The 12,868-nt window shown below is 39.6% G+C and overlaps 1 protein-coding gene across 6 annotated transcripts in view; it reads right to left on the bottom strand.

The window, feature by feature from the left end:
* Positions 1–12,298, bottom strand: part of TSL (Protein kinase superfamily protein) — a 334,646-nt gene extending 322,348 nt beyond the window's left edge. The window contains exons 1-9 of one of the 6 annotated variants that reach the window (XM_089378608.1): positions 11,978–12,298; positions 11,482–11,817; positions 10,884–11,302; positions 10,221–10,310; positions 9,664–9,876; positions 9,484–9,558; positions 9,237–9,287; positions 7,014–7,121; positions 6,790–6,834 (exon numbers count right to left, since the gene is read on the bottom strand). In XM_089378608.1, the coding sequence (XP_089234734.1) occupies positions 6,790–6,834; positions 7,014–7,121; positions 9,237–9,287; positions 9,484–9,558; positions 9,664–9,876; positions 10,221–10,310; positions 10,884–11,093 (792 nt within the window). In that variant the 5' untranslated portion in view covers positions 11,094–11,302; positions 11,482–11,817; positions 11,978–12,298. Of the gene's footprint in view, positions 1–6,789; positions 6,835–7,013; positions 7,122–9,236; positions 9,288–9,483; positions 9,559–9,663; positions 9,877–10,220; positions 10,311–10,883; positions 11,303–11,481 lie in introns of all 6 variants that reach the window. The other 5 variants (XM_089378607.1, XM_089378609.1, XM_089378610.1 and 2 more) reach the window with 5 other exon arrangements.
* Positions 12,299–12,868: the final 570 nt, after the last annotated feature.

Genomic DNA, 12,868 nt, shown 5'->3' with positions numbered 1-12,868 from the left:
GCATAATCAACAAGCAATGACAATGAACTAACAAACTTTGTTAAAATTGGCAACCAGGGCAAAACTTCATGTGGGTCATCTTATTCATGGCTAATAATATTTTTATTAGATTCCTCTCGTCGAGAGGTGTAGGATTGATATAAAGATCATCCAATTCCGATAAGTATTCATGGAGATATGAATTTATTTTGATTATGGAATTATTATCAAGCCGACCTACAACTCATGTAGGCTCAGAAGCCCAACAGTCGCATCTATTCACCCACCAACGTTGTGTATAAATATAAGAGGACTTTTCCTCATTTGGACTCACTCATCTCATCACATCTCTCTCTCTCTACTGCGCAGATATGAGTCTCTTCTCTACTGCGCTGAAATGGGTCTCTCTCTCTCACACATGTGAAGCCGGAAGCTGTTGAATCTGAAGCTGCAACTGCAGAAGTAAAGATTGACTTGTGTGGCCTAGAAAATCTCCTCTTTGGAACTGCGTTGTAGGTTCATCTGAACCTCCTTTGAAAGCCGCAACTTTTGGTGGTGGAATGAAGTCAATCCGACGAACGGTTTGCAAAATATCGACTGCCCTAATTTGAAGTCGGAAACTGCTAAAACTGAAGCTGCAACTGCAGAAGTAAAGATTGACTTGCGTGGCCTAGAAGATCTCCTCATCTGAACTGCGTTGTAGGTTCATCTGAACCTCCTCTGGAAGCCGAAACTTTTGGTGGTGAAATGAAGTCAATCCGACAGTCGGTTTGTGAGATATGGTCTGCCCTAGTTTGATAATGAAGCCGCTAATGCTGATGCTACTAATCTAGGGTTTGCTACTGCTGATATGAATCAGATTTATTGTACTATTTCTCTCTACTGAATTATTGAAGATAAAAGAAGATTTGATCAAAGGGTTTCCCCACACATTGTGGGGTTTGTCTCTGGCTAACCGCCACATCTTGTGTCTCTTGTCTTGGCTTGTTTTCTGTCGATCATTTAATGTTCTATCTGCACTTTACTTTATGTACATGTGATTGCTAATCGGTGGAATATAATAAGAAAAAGAAGTAAATTGTTATAAGCATAGAACATAGTAACATACCATAACTTAACATGGTATCGGAGTTGAGGTGAAGACAAAGCCCGAGCAAGAGCAAGAGCAATCATTGAAGAGAAGATTGGCAAGGCTATCCTAAAAGAACTATGGGGTCCTCAACATTCTTTCCTACCGAAGACAAGCTCTGTGAGAAAGCTGACTATCACGGATGGAAGATGTCTATCAATCTAACCCTTGAAGATCAAGGAGTGTTGGACCATGTAAGAGGCAATATTGTTGAGCCTTCATCAAATGCATCTGTTGCTGCCTGGAACAAATGGAAAAATGGAGAAGTCAAAACAAAGAAGATCATCCGGGACTCTATCGACAAGCGCTTGGTGGCCTACATCTCTGATCTAGACACCTCCAAGGAAATCTACGACAGACTGGTGAGTTTATTTAAAGTTAATGATGCAAATCAAGTTTTGTTTCTTAGAAATAAGCTAAGTTAAATCAAGAAGAGTAAGGATGAAAGTATGCAAGCATACTTCTTAAGAATCACCGAGATCAAGAACGATCTCCTATCTATTGGGGAAACTATTACTGACAGAGAAATGGCACTCACAACTCTTGGAGGATTACCATCCGAATGGTACGTGTTCAAGATTACTCTTCTGAACTATAATGTAATTCCTAGTTTCGAGGAATTAATGGCTAGATGCATTCAAGAAGAAACAAGGGAAGAAGTGCAAGAAATGCCCATGCCTAAAGGTCCTCCTGCTGCCTTTTCTTCTCATGCAAAGAGAAGAAAGGACTCACACCGGGACGATGAACAAAATCCCTCTGATGGCAAATCAAAGGAATGACAAATTCAACAGCAAAGGTAAGAGGAGAGCTGGAGATCGAGAAAGAGGACAACCATTCAAGAAGGCTAGAAAGTCCAGGATGTATTAAATGCACCTGACCTCAAAAGGAACCTAGTGTCCATCTTGGCAATGGAAGACAGAGGTAACCTTCAGCAATGGCAAGGTATGTATATGGAAAAATAATGTTAAAGATTCCTTTACTCTTGGGTTTAGTGTTGATTCATTATATCAGGTTGATGGAAGTCGGCTAGGTGTCATGTCTTGTGACACAACTCTTTAGTCCGAACTTTGGCATCGGAGGTTTTCCCACCTTCATTACAAAGCTCTACCCGATGTAAGACAGATGGTAACAGGGATGCCCGAATTCCAAGTAGAGAAAGAAGGTGTATGTCCGGGATGTGCCAAAGGAAATCTCAAAAGGGGACCATTCCCCTCAAGCCAAAGCAAGACCTCCGATATATTACAGTTGGTTCACTCAGGCATACCTGAGGTTGGCATTAAGAGGGAGACTACTACACCATATACTCCTGAACAAAATGGTGTGGCAGAAAGGAAGAACCGCACAATTATGGAAGTTGTCCAGGCCATGCTACATGATCAAAGTCTTCCTAAGTTTCTATGGGCTGAAGCTGCAAACACTGCCGTATATGTACAAAATCGATGCCCTCATCAAGCATTGGGTTCCAAGACTCCTGAAGAAAAATTCACCGGTAAGAAACCTGATGTTTCTCATTTTAAAATTTTTGGAAGCCCTGTATACTTTCATGTGCCGAAAGAGAAAAGAAATAAATTGGGAGCATCTGGAAAGAAGGGAATTTTCATGGGCTATGGTGAAAATACTAAAGGCTATAGAATCTATGTAGCCGATCAAAGGGAAGTCATAATCAGTCATGATGTCACCTTTGACGAAGATATGGCTCTCAGCAAGGTGATCAATCTTCCGACTTTGAGGAGCTCTCAAGAAGCCGACACCAGTGAACTGAAAGAAAAGGATGATGAATCAATGCCTGATGTAGAAGAACCCATGGATCTGATTGATCCTCCTCCATATGAGCCTTCCTCTTCTAGGAAGAGGCCTTCATGGCTTAAGGGGTTACTTGATGATTCTGAAGGACATGCTGCACCCTGAGGAACCTTTCGTGAAAGTAAGAAACCTAATAGGTATCAAGGATACCTGACCATCATGAGCACGATCATACAAAATGAGCCTTCGTCATTCTCAGATGCCGTCAAGCATCAAGTATGGAAGGATGCTATGACCGAAGAATATGAGTCTATCATAAAGAATGATGTTTGGGAAGTAGTTCCCAGACCCCAGGACAAGACTGTTGTTACTTCCAAATGGCTTTACAAGATAAAGCATGCAGCAGATGGAAGCACGAAAAAGTATAAGGCTCGTTTTGTTGCTCAAAAGGAAGGTATAGACTATGATGAGATATTTGCACCTGTTGCCAGATATACGACCATCCGCTCGATCATAGCCCTTGCCGCTTCACAAGGATGGAACCTACATCAGATGGATGTCAAGACTGCGTTCTTGCATGGCTCGATCAAAGAAGAGGTCTACGTGGAGCAACCCGAAGGATTTGAGATTTATGATCGAAAATCTCATGTATGCAGGTTGAAGAAAGCTCTCTATGGGCTGAAGCAAGCACCCCGAGCATGGTATGAGAGGATCGATAGCTACTTGATGAAGTTGGGATTCACTAGGAGTGAAGCCGATCCTAACCTTTACTTTAAGGTTGAAGATGACAAGCCTCTCATACTGGTGTTGTATGTGGATGACCTCTTTCTAACAGGTGCAGACCCTCTCATTCACAAATGTAAGAGGGAGCTGGCCTCTGAATTTGAAATGAAGGACCAAGGACTTGAAGTGTGGCAGAAGCCAAGGGAAATTTTCCTATCTCAAGGAAAATATGTGGTAAAGATATTGGAAAGATTTGGTATGATGGACTGCAAGCCTGTGACTACCTCGAGGATCTTAACTTTTAAAAATTATATGGTAGTGATGTCGGACCAGATTTGGGAAATGCCTCTGAGTTTCATAAACTCATTCGCATTGATGTTCTTGGTGAACCTCCATCCGAACATATGTTTTGCAGTTAGCATTGTGAGCTCATATTTGGTTGAGCCTCACTGAATTGATGCCAAGAATCTTCTGAGATATCTTCGTGGCACAATGGGTTAAGATACACTGTCGGAGATGTGAGACTACTTGGATATACTGATGCTGATTGGGCAGGCAGTGTGGTGGACCGTAAGTGCACTTCCGAGTGCTGTTTCACCTAGAAATCTACTTCGATATCCTGGATGAGCAGGAAGCAAAAGTCAGTGAATTTGAGCACCGCTGAAGCAGGATATACTGTTGCTAGCATGACCTCGTGTGAGGCAGTCTGGTTGCGAAAGCTCTTCAGTGAGCTGTTTGGATTTACATTGGATACCATTGTGATTCTCTATAACAACCAGAGGTGGGATTTGATTATTGAGGAATCCCATATTCGTCGATTGCTCCAGCAAATAGACATCATCTGGGATATGGTAAGTTGATGAGCAAGGAGGCTCCATCGCATTAAGATGATGTACAGGTTGATACACCTTGTCAAAGCCCCGAGGAAAGATCTAATCTGTGATTTTCCCAGACGACTTGGAGTCATCAAGAAACCCTTGTACAAGGGTCCTGCATGTTGCATACATTGAGCTCTGGGAGCTCTGAGGGCTTGCGGTTCCTACTGGAGCAACATATGACCACAGGGTGACTCACCCTCCCCTGGTGGTGCACACTGGAACAAGATGATTCGCTCTCTTGTGGGACAAGATGATTCGCTCTCTTGTGGAACAGGATGATTCGCTCTCCTGTGTAGCAGGATGATTAGTTCTCCTGTGAGGCCTGGATTGATGTGTTCTCCATGGCGGTTGTAGCAAGATTGATGTGTTCTCCTGTGAGGCCTGGATTGATGTGTTCTCCATGGCAGCCTGGATTGATGTGTTCTCCATGGCGATTGTAGCAGGATTGATGTGTTCTCCTGTGAGGACAGGATTGATTAGTTCTCCTGTCGAGGCATCCTACCCATGCAGTCTGGGACTCATGGGAAGTACCTCTCATCTGATCAATGAGCAGGGAAATGAAGTTAGGGACCATAGTAGTACCGATGGACACATCGTTGTAACTACCGTACTCCCTACGCTAGGATGACCTCCATTGATCTGGGATCAATGATACTGGTCTGGGACCAGTGGTAGGAGTTGTACCATACTATGACGCTGACTTCGGGTCGGTTGAGACTGGTCTGGGATCAGTGGTACACTCTGAGACTGACTTTGAGTCAGTGGAGGATGATATTGGTCTGGGACCATTGGAGTTGTACTCACTATGACGCTGACTTTGGGTTGGTTGAGACGGGTCTGGGACCAGTGGTACATACTCTGAGACTGACTTTGAGTCAGTATGATACATCCTCGATCATTTCTTCTTCTTCATAATTCGGACAAAAGCAGAGTAGAACAGAACAATGCAAGAGCAGAGCAGAACAAAACAAAACAGTACAGATCAGTGCAGGGCAGAACAAGACAAAGCAGAACAGGCAAAATAGAGCAGAGCAGGGCAAGGGTCAAGCTGTACAAGGCAGTGCATTTGATGGATGAATAGTAACGACCGATAGACAGATTGTAGATGAAGTTTTCCATGGTTGAGAGGGAGTGTTAAAATTGGCAACCAGGGCAAAACTTCATGTGGGTCATCTTATTCATGGCTAATAATATTTTTATTAGATTCCTCTCGTCGAGAGGTGTAGGATTGATATAAAGATCATCCAATTCCGATAAGTATTCATGGAGATATGAATTTATTTTGATTATGGAATTATTATCAAGCCGACCTACAACTGCGCAAATATGAGTCTCTTCTCTACTACACTGAAATGGGTCTCTCTCTCACACATGTGAAGCCGGAAGCTGTTGAATCTGAAGCTGCAACTGCAGAAGTAAAGATTGATTTGCGTGGCCTAGAAGATCTCCTCTTTGGAACTGCGTTGTAGGTTCATCTGAACCTCCTTTGAAAGCCGCAACTTTTGGTGGTGGAATGAAGTCAATCCGACGAACGGTTTGCAAGATATCGACTGCCCTAATTTGAAGCCGGAAACTGCTGAAACTGAAGCTGCAACTGCAGAAGTAAAGATTGACTTGCGTGGCCTAGAAGATCTCCTCATCTGAACTGCGCTGTAGGTTCATCTGAACCTCCTCTGGAAGCTGAAACTTTTGGTGGTGGAATGAAGTCAATCCGACTGTCGGTTTGTGAGATATGGTCTGCCCTAGTTTGATAATAAAGCCGCTAATGCTGATGCTACTGATCTAGGGTTTGCTACTGCTGATATGAATCAGATTTATTGTACTATTTCTCTCTGCTGAATTATTGAAGATAAAATAAGATTTGATCAAAGGGTTTCCCCACACATTGTGAGGTTTGTCCCTGGCTAACCGCCACATCTTGTGTCTCTTGTCTTGGCTTGTTTTCTGTTGATCGTTTAATGTTCTATCTGCACTTTACTTTATGTACATGTGATTGCTAATCGGTGGAATATAATAAGAAAAAGAAATAAAATGTTATAAGCATAGAACATACCATAACACTTTGCAAACTCAATCAATTCAAAACCAAAAATCAAGAGGCATTATAAATATTCCCTGTAGCTAAGGAAATGTAAGATCCGTGAACACCAAATACTGCACATAAGAGCTTACAAATTGAAATCTGACCACATGCAATTGCAGCACCACTCTAATTGCAATCTTTTGGCATCTATTTTAAAGGTTTTTATGTGATGCAATCAAATCAACTAAAACGAAAAAGGAAAGACAGTAAATGCCTTGAATCTTGATAATACAAATAGAAACAGGGAACATTACCTTTTGCTGTTTCTGCTGCTCTTGCTCTTTTACTTCTTTAAGCTCCTGTAAAATGTTTGGAGACCCCAAGTTAAGAAAGTGAAATGTATGTAACTAAACAAAACCATAATAGATCAAAGAAAACATTTAAAAGCAAAATTCCCAACAAAACACAATACATCAATGGAAACAATTAAAGAAAATATCCTGACCATTCCACAACAAAGAAATGATATAGTACCAACCTTTTCTAGCCGTTGGCACATTTGCTGACAATCACCAAGTTCTTGCCGTGATTTAAAAAGATCATCTTCCAACAAAGCACTCTTTGTCCTGAGGGATGCTATCTCCCCCTGCACACATTATACATGAAACAGTCCAATACAAAATTTCAAGTTGAATAAAAGCCATAGATGAACAAATCACCAAAATATAGGCAACAGCACCATTTTTCACAATCGCAAACCTCAAATAAAAAATCAGCCCAAAAAAAAATTCGAGAGATTTGAAAAAAAATAAGCACATGGAAATTTTTGAAAAAATCAGCAGAAGTCAGGAAAAATTAGGGGGGCTAAGTTTGACTCTCTTAAAATGTCAATTTTGTTTTTTGTTTTTCTACTCATTGCAGCTATTGGAGAATGAAAAGAAAGGTGTTTACCATCATCAGCAACCAATATTAAGAGGACCAAACCACTGTTCTCATCGCCATCAAAGTGTTTTTTATTGGACAGGGAATCAATGTCATTGCAGAAATAATTTCAAGTTCAACAATGTACTTGATTGCATTCCAAGACTTACCCTGCTTGTTTATATTAATTTTAGTTTTTACCATCCAGTGTCCTTTCTAAGTCATGGATATGTTTCTTTGTCAACCTGTAGACAGTTTTTGATGCCCAAGAAGGTGACAATCCTGTAGCACTGGATTTGTGGAGTATGGGAAAGGGTCATGTTTGGGTTAATGACAAGAGTCTGGGGAGTTACTGGCCATCCTACCTTGCATCCATGACTCGTTGTAATAGTGTATGTGATTAACGAGGAGCTTGTAATCAAAATAAATGTGTAAGTAACTACAGAAAAACCCACAATGTTGGTGAGTCCCTTAATCCTCTCATTTGATGTGTATATGTCGATTTTTCTACAATTACTTGTAAATTGTGTATATCATGCTTAGAGTTGTGAAGAATAGGCCACGCTGTTAGAGGGGTTTACAAATTTATTGTATATCTTTATTCTGTTAATGGAAATTGTTTAATTTTCTTCAATAACAATTCTTCCTGAAATTGGTCAACATATAAATTTTAGGTCATTAAGTCCTTCCAATGTCAACAATTTATTCTCAAACTTGTATATTATTTTACTTCCCTTTATACCAAACAGTAGGTGCAGCAACATAACACTGTGACAGTCTATAAGGTGGAGCCAGTTGAATGACAAACTAAAATCTTGAACAAATTAAGTAGCTGGTTTCTCAACATTCATTCATAAGGAAATGGGAGTCAGAAATCATATGATGAAGGCAGGCTAACAAGGGCTTATAGATTAACATTTTTATGTTGAAGCAAGATGACTTGCAAAAGTGAGATTTCTATTGTATGCATGTGCCACAATTGGTGCGATGAGGATTTAAATTTTGATTGGAGGGTGGGATTGGAGGTATTGAGTTGGTAAATATTGAAAGATGTATATATTCTAGAACACCAATTATTGTCTTGCACACTGTAACTGACCACCACTTTCACCTTTTGTGACATTACTATTCAACAGGAAGACACCATAACATTAGCATATACATATAAATTCATCCTCTTGGATTTAGGGTTTAGATTGCAACTACTCTTGTTTGTATCCATGGCATGACTCGAAAACTTCCAATGTAAGCCTTGAGAACCACAAATGTCTTATGGACATAGCTAAGAGGACAAACTTTTCCAGTTCACAGAGTGCTGACTGTATACCTACCTCAACTACTCCCCTATCAATCATCCTATAGAAATTCAAGTGGTACACTATGGTTTTGACTCATGATGATGAGATATATTTACGTGTCTGTTGTCATTTTGTATTGGTTGTCCACTTTTGAGTCCTTGATTGGACAGCTACCAGGGTTCAATATCAATATCGACTTTGATGTGTTGTTTTTCATTTTGTATCTACTAAATCATATATATCAATGTTTTTCGTAGTTATGTGCCACTGTGTTTACTTGATGTTGTTGTTGGTGTAAATGTTTAAAAAATTGGAAAAATGAATTTATTTTGTATTTTTAATGCTTGTCGCAGCTGATTTTTTTGTCAATATTGCCAGGAAATTGAATTCTGGATCCTCACCGATGCCAATTTTTTAAACAATAATAAAAACAAAAATTGAAACAAGATGAATTGGTATTTCTCTCTTCAATAAATGACAATTCAGTTATTCTTGACAACCAACTGACCGTATAGTACCCATCTGAATCATAAGAAGTATACCTGCGAGCAAGTCCTGTCATCCTGCCCAAACTGGTCCTTCGGCCAACTTTCCTGCCATTTAAACATATAAATATTTCTTTATGTCACTATAGGATGCTTAAAATACAACTAACATAGGTAGCAGATGTGAGTTACTAACCGTTTATGTTGACTCATAACTTTTCAGACTACCAAACTGAGATGTAAACAGCCAGTTAAACTGGCATTCGTAAGCAATTTCAAAAATTACCAGGATCCAAAAGCTAACCTGCTGGTATATTGATAGGTTTGTTGTCTGTTGCATTGGAGCTTCTGATCCAAATCTTTCCACCTGAAAGGAAAACTGATGATAAGATGTTCAGGAATAAAATAAAAAATTACAGAGGGAGAAGGGAAAAATAATCTACTATTCCTGAAGGCATCAATGTCAATTCAAATCTCAGTCTACCCTGTGTGAAGTGCTCTCGCTGTGCCCATTCAGCAATGTCACTCTAGAAGGAGAAATCGATGCTCTTCTTTGCTCATTCACCTTCAAGCCACGTCCTTTATTTACAATACCACGCCCTCTACCGCGGCCAGTCTTCTTCTTGCTTGACTCTTCCCGATTGCCAGTTTGAAGATCCATAGCTTCAGTAGCAGACCTATTTCCATCTGCAAAGCCCTGACCAACATGTATTTTCAAGATTAGGAGTGATTCCGTATATGCATGAAGTTCAGTTGGAAAGGATGCTCGTTACTGAACATGGCAAAGCAATGCTACAATAGCTGAAAGGAATAACAAATAAAGAGAATGATAACATCTCAAAAGCACAAAAATGTGGACGTGAGCATGGGGGGGAGACTTGTCTGGAGAATGATATTGTAAAGGAAAATTCCACCTTCAATATTGGATATATCCATGCTCATTGCTATTTTTGTGCCAGAGGCTTAAGAAAATAGTTGATTAAAGCAATTTGAAAAAAAAATTACTTAAAACTTGATAGTTTGAATGTATAGTGACAGAACCTCTGACTGCTTAAAGACAGACATCTCGTCTTCTTCATTATAACGCTGTCGCTTATGTGGATTTGGTTGAATTAGAAATTCTCCACCGATCTGAGAAAATCAAGACAATGAATCAATACTAGCATGTTATTGAACACCATGCAGAAAATCAACTGTATATAGTGATGATAAATACGATACTAATTAATCACAGTACCAGCATATCATTACAAGCCATAATAAGCATGGTTCACCGACAGGATACACTATTGAATAGAGTTGGATCTTTTGTCGCAGATTTTGGAAGGTCAGAATTGTATTATCTGAACTACATATCATTGTGGACACTACAAAAGCTTACAGTTTGCCACTTGACCAAGCTGCCTTTTGACATCAGATGGGATGTCAGTCATTCCTTAATGCCTTGACAATGTTAATCCTTATCCACAGAATTTGTAGTTAACAAATCTCTCGGAATTTGGGAAGTTCTCAAATGACTTTCTTTTTTCAAATATAACTATGCCAACGGCATAAATCTATGTTGCCCAATTGGTAAAACTGTTGATTAGCTCATATCAGTACCTCTTTTTTAACATGTTTATTGGGGGGGCAGCAAGAGGAAGAGAAAATGCAATCTCAAAGCACTACAAGGCATTCTATGCATAAAGAGTTAGCGAAACGTACATCATCATCAGATTCTGTGGAGGAACTGGAAGGCCCGACAGCCTCCTCTGTGGCCCCTGCCTTCACAGGAGAACTTTGCCAGCTAGACTGCACCGGTGCAGAAGTTGCCTTGCCCGCCATCCGAGCTTCCAGTTTTGCAAGTTTTACCGGCAAAGACGGGTCTGATTGATTCGAATTTGAAGAAAAATGCATAAGCATTTCCTCAGACATTGCCAAAAGCAATTGTATTGCCTGCCTCTGTCTGCCTTCTCTAGTGCCACTCGTCTAAGAAAAACGGAGAACCCAAATACAGATTTTTCTTCCACCTTGACAATTGGAATTGCTAGAATCCGTTGCAATACAAGAAACCCAAATGTCCAATGCTGATATGCTTCCCTGCCATGCTCTTAAAATTTTCACCATAGGAAGCCTACATGGGGCTAGAAGAGCAAAAAATCATCACTAAGAGAAAGCATAGGCGGGAGCTATATTGTGAACTGTATTCTTGATAAAAACAAGTGACAAAATATGCATATGGCAATCTAGGCACTTGGGCACCAACTGAAACAAGATAGAAATGCAATAAAAGGTCAAAACATATAAAGCAAACAATGCATACCTTGTAGTCCAAGTCCTCAACTGACAATTGGAGATCAAAACATGTAAAACCAACAGCATAACTCCTGGACCCTTGAGCTTAAGCAGCTAAATGAATGTCCTGATCACTGAGCTTTGAGCCCTCTGCCCCAATACACAGATGCATGGTGTGCCTGAATACTTTGCTCTCAGAACTCAAATCCGTGCACATAAATGACTTAGCCTCTATACTTCTTGAACCTCAGAGACCATGTCCATCGTTTGGATCCTTCAGCCTAATAGCACGAATGCCGCTGCTTACAAAATCACCATGGATCCTTTCAGGTGGTGAAAACTGGATCCTTTCAGGTGGTAAAAACTGAAGGCAAAGAATCAAAATATAAGCATAAGAGTAAAGGGGCGGGAGATAAATTTCAGAGAAGGTACTTGTGCACTACATTTATGCGAATGCTTGGGCTATTATTAGAACCAAAACGTGTAGAGAGAGCAATTGGGCAATTGGGTATTTGTGGCCTGACCAGAAAAATGTTGTTGGTTTAATCCCCTGCTCATTACTGAGGCCAAAAAGGTGCGCAAAGGGCTAATTCGCTGCAATCTCCGAAATCAGTTTATATACGGGTCAAATGCCTTCAATACCGAGTCGGAGAATGAGCAACAGAGCGAAGGTCAAAAGGATGGTGACCAAACATGAGTTACATCAACAAAACAAACTGGAAATAACGAAAAACGTCAAAGCCAACAAATGTGGAGAAATCCATCACCGATGAGGTGAAGAAAACACACACAAGGCCACAAGCCTCGCTAGGGCCAAATAATTAACGATCACACAAGTAAAGGCCGTGCTGATAAAGATGGAGGGCGTGCCTAAAAATAGTACTTTGAACTTTTACTTTTGTTTTATACTTATACCCTATACGTCGCATATTGTGATATTAAATTTTAGATTTCTCTTTTTAATTATTAAATTTGGTTTTCAATTCATTTTGAGTTTTTTAAATTAATGGTTTTGAGTTTTTTTAATCAATAAATTTGGTTTTCAATTAATTTAAATTTAAATTTAAATTAATGATTTTATTTTCATAAAATGAAGTTTTTAATCAAAAATTATCATAATTTAGTTGTTAATTATTAATGAAAATAATTAACCAGAGTTATAATCTATGAATATGGATTAATTCATCACCATAGCTTAAGGAAACCATGTCATCTAAAATAAGTATTGTTGATTTGAAAAGGGATAGGATGCTTTTAGGTTTTGGGGCATGAACTTATTTCTTTACATTCTAGGAAGATGGGTTCTAACCAAAGTAAAGGTGGTTTTAGGTCTTATTTATGAATCAAAAAGTGATTTCAACCTAGATAATATTTTTTAAAAAATTAGAGACTAGCTCCATTTAAATCATATTTTT

This window comes from Pinus tabuliformis, chromosome J (assembly GCF_031772625.1).
Source record: "Pinus tabuliformis cultivar Carrire ecotype Pingquan chromosome J, CPIR1, whole genome shotgun sequence".
Classification (NCBI taxonomy): Eukaryota; Viridiplantae; Streptophyta; class Pinopsida; order Pinales; family Pinaceae; genus Pinus; species Pinus tabuliformis.
The sequence above is the reverse complement of the archived record's forward strand: the minus strand, read 5'-3'. Positions and strand labels throughout refer to the sequence as shown.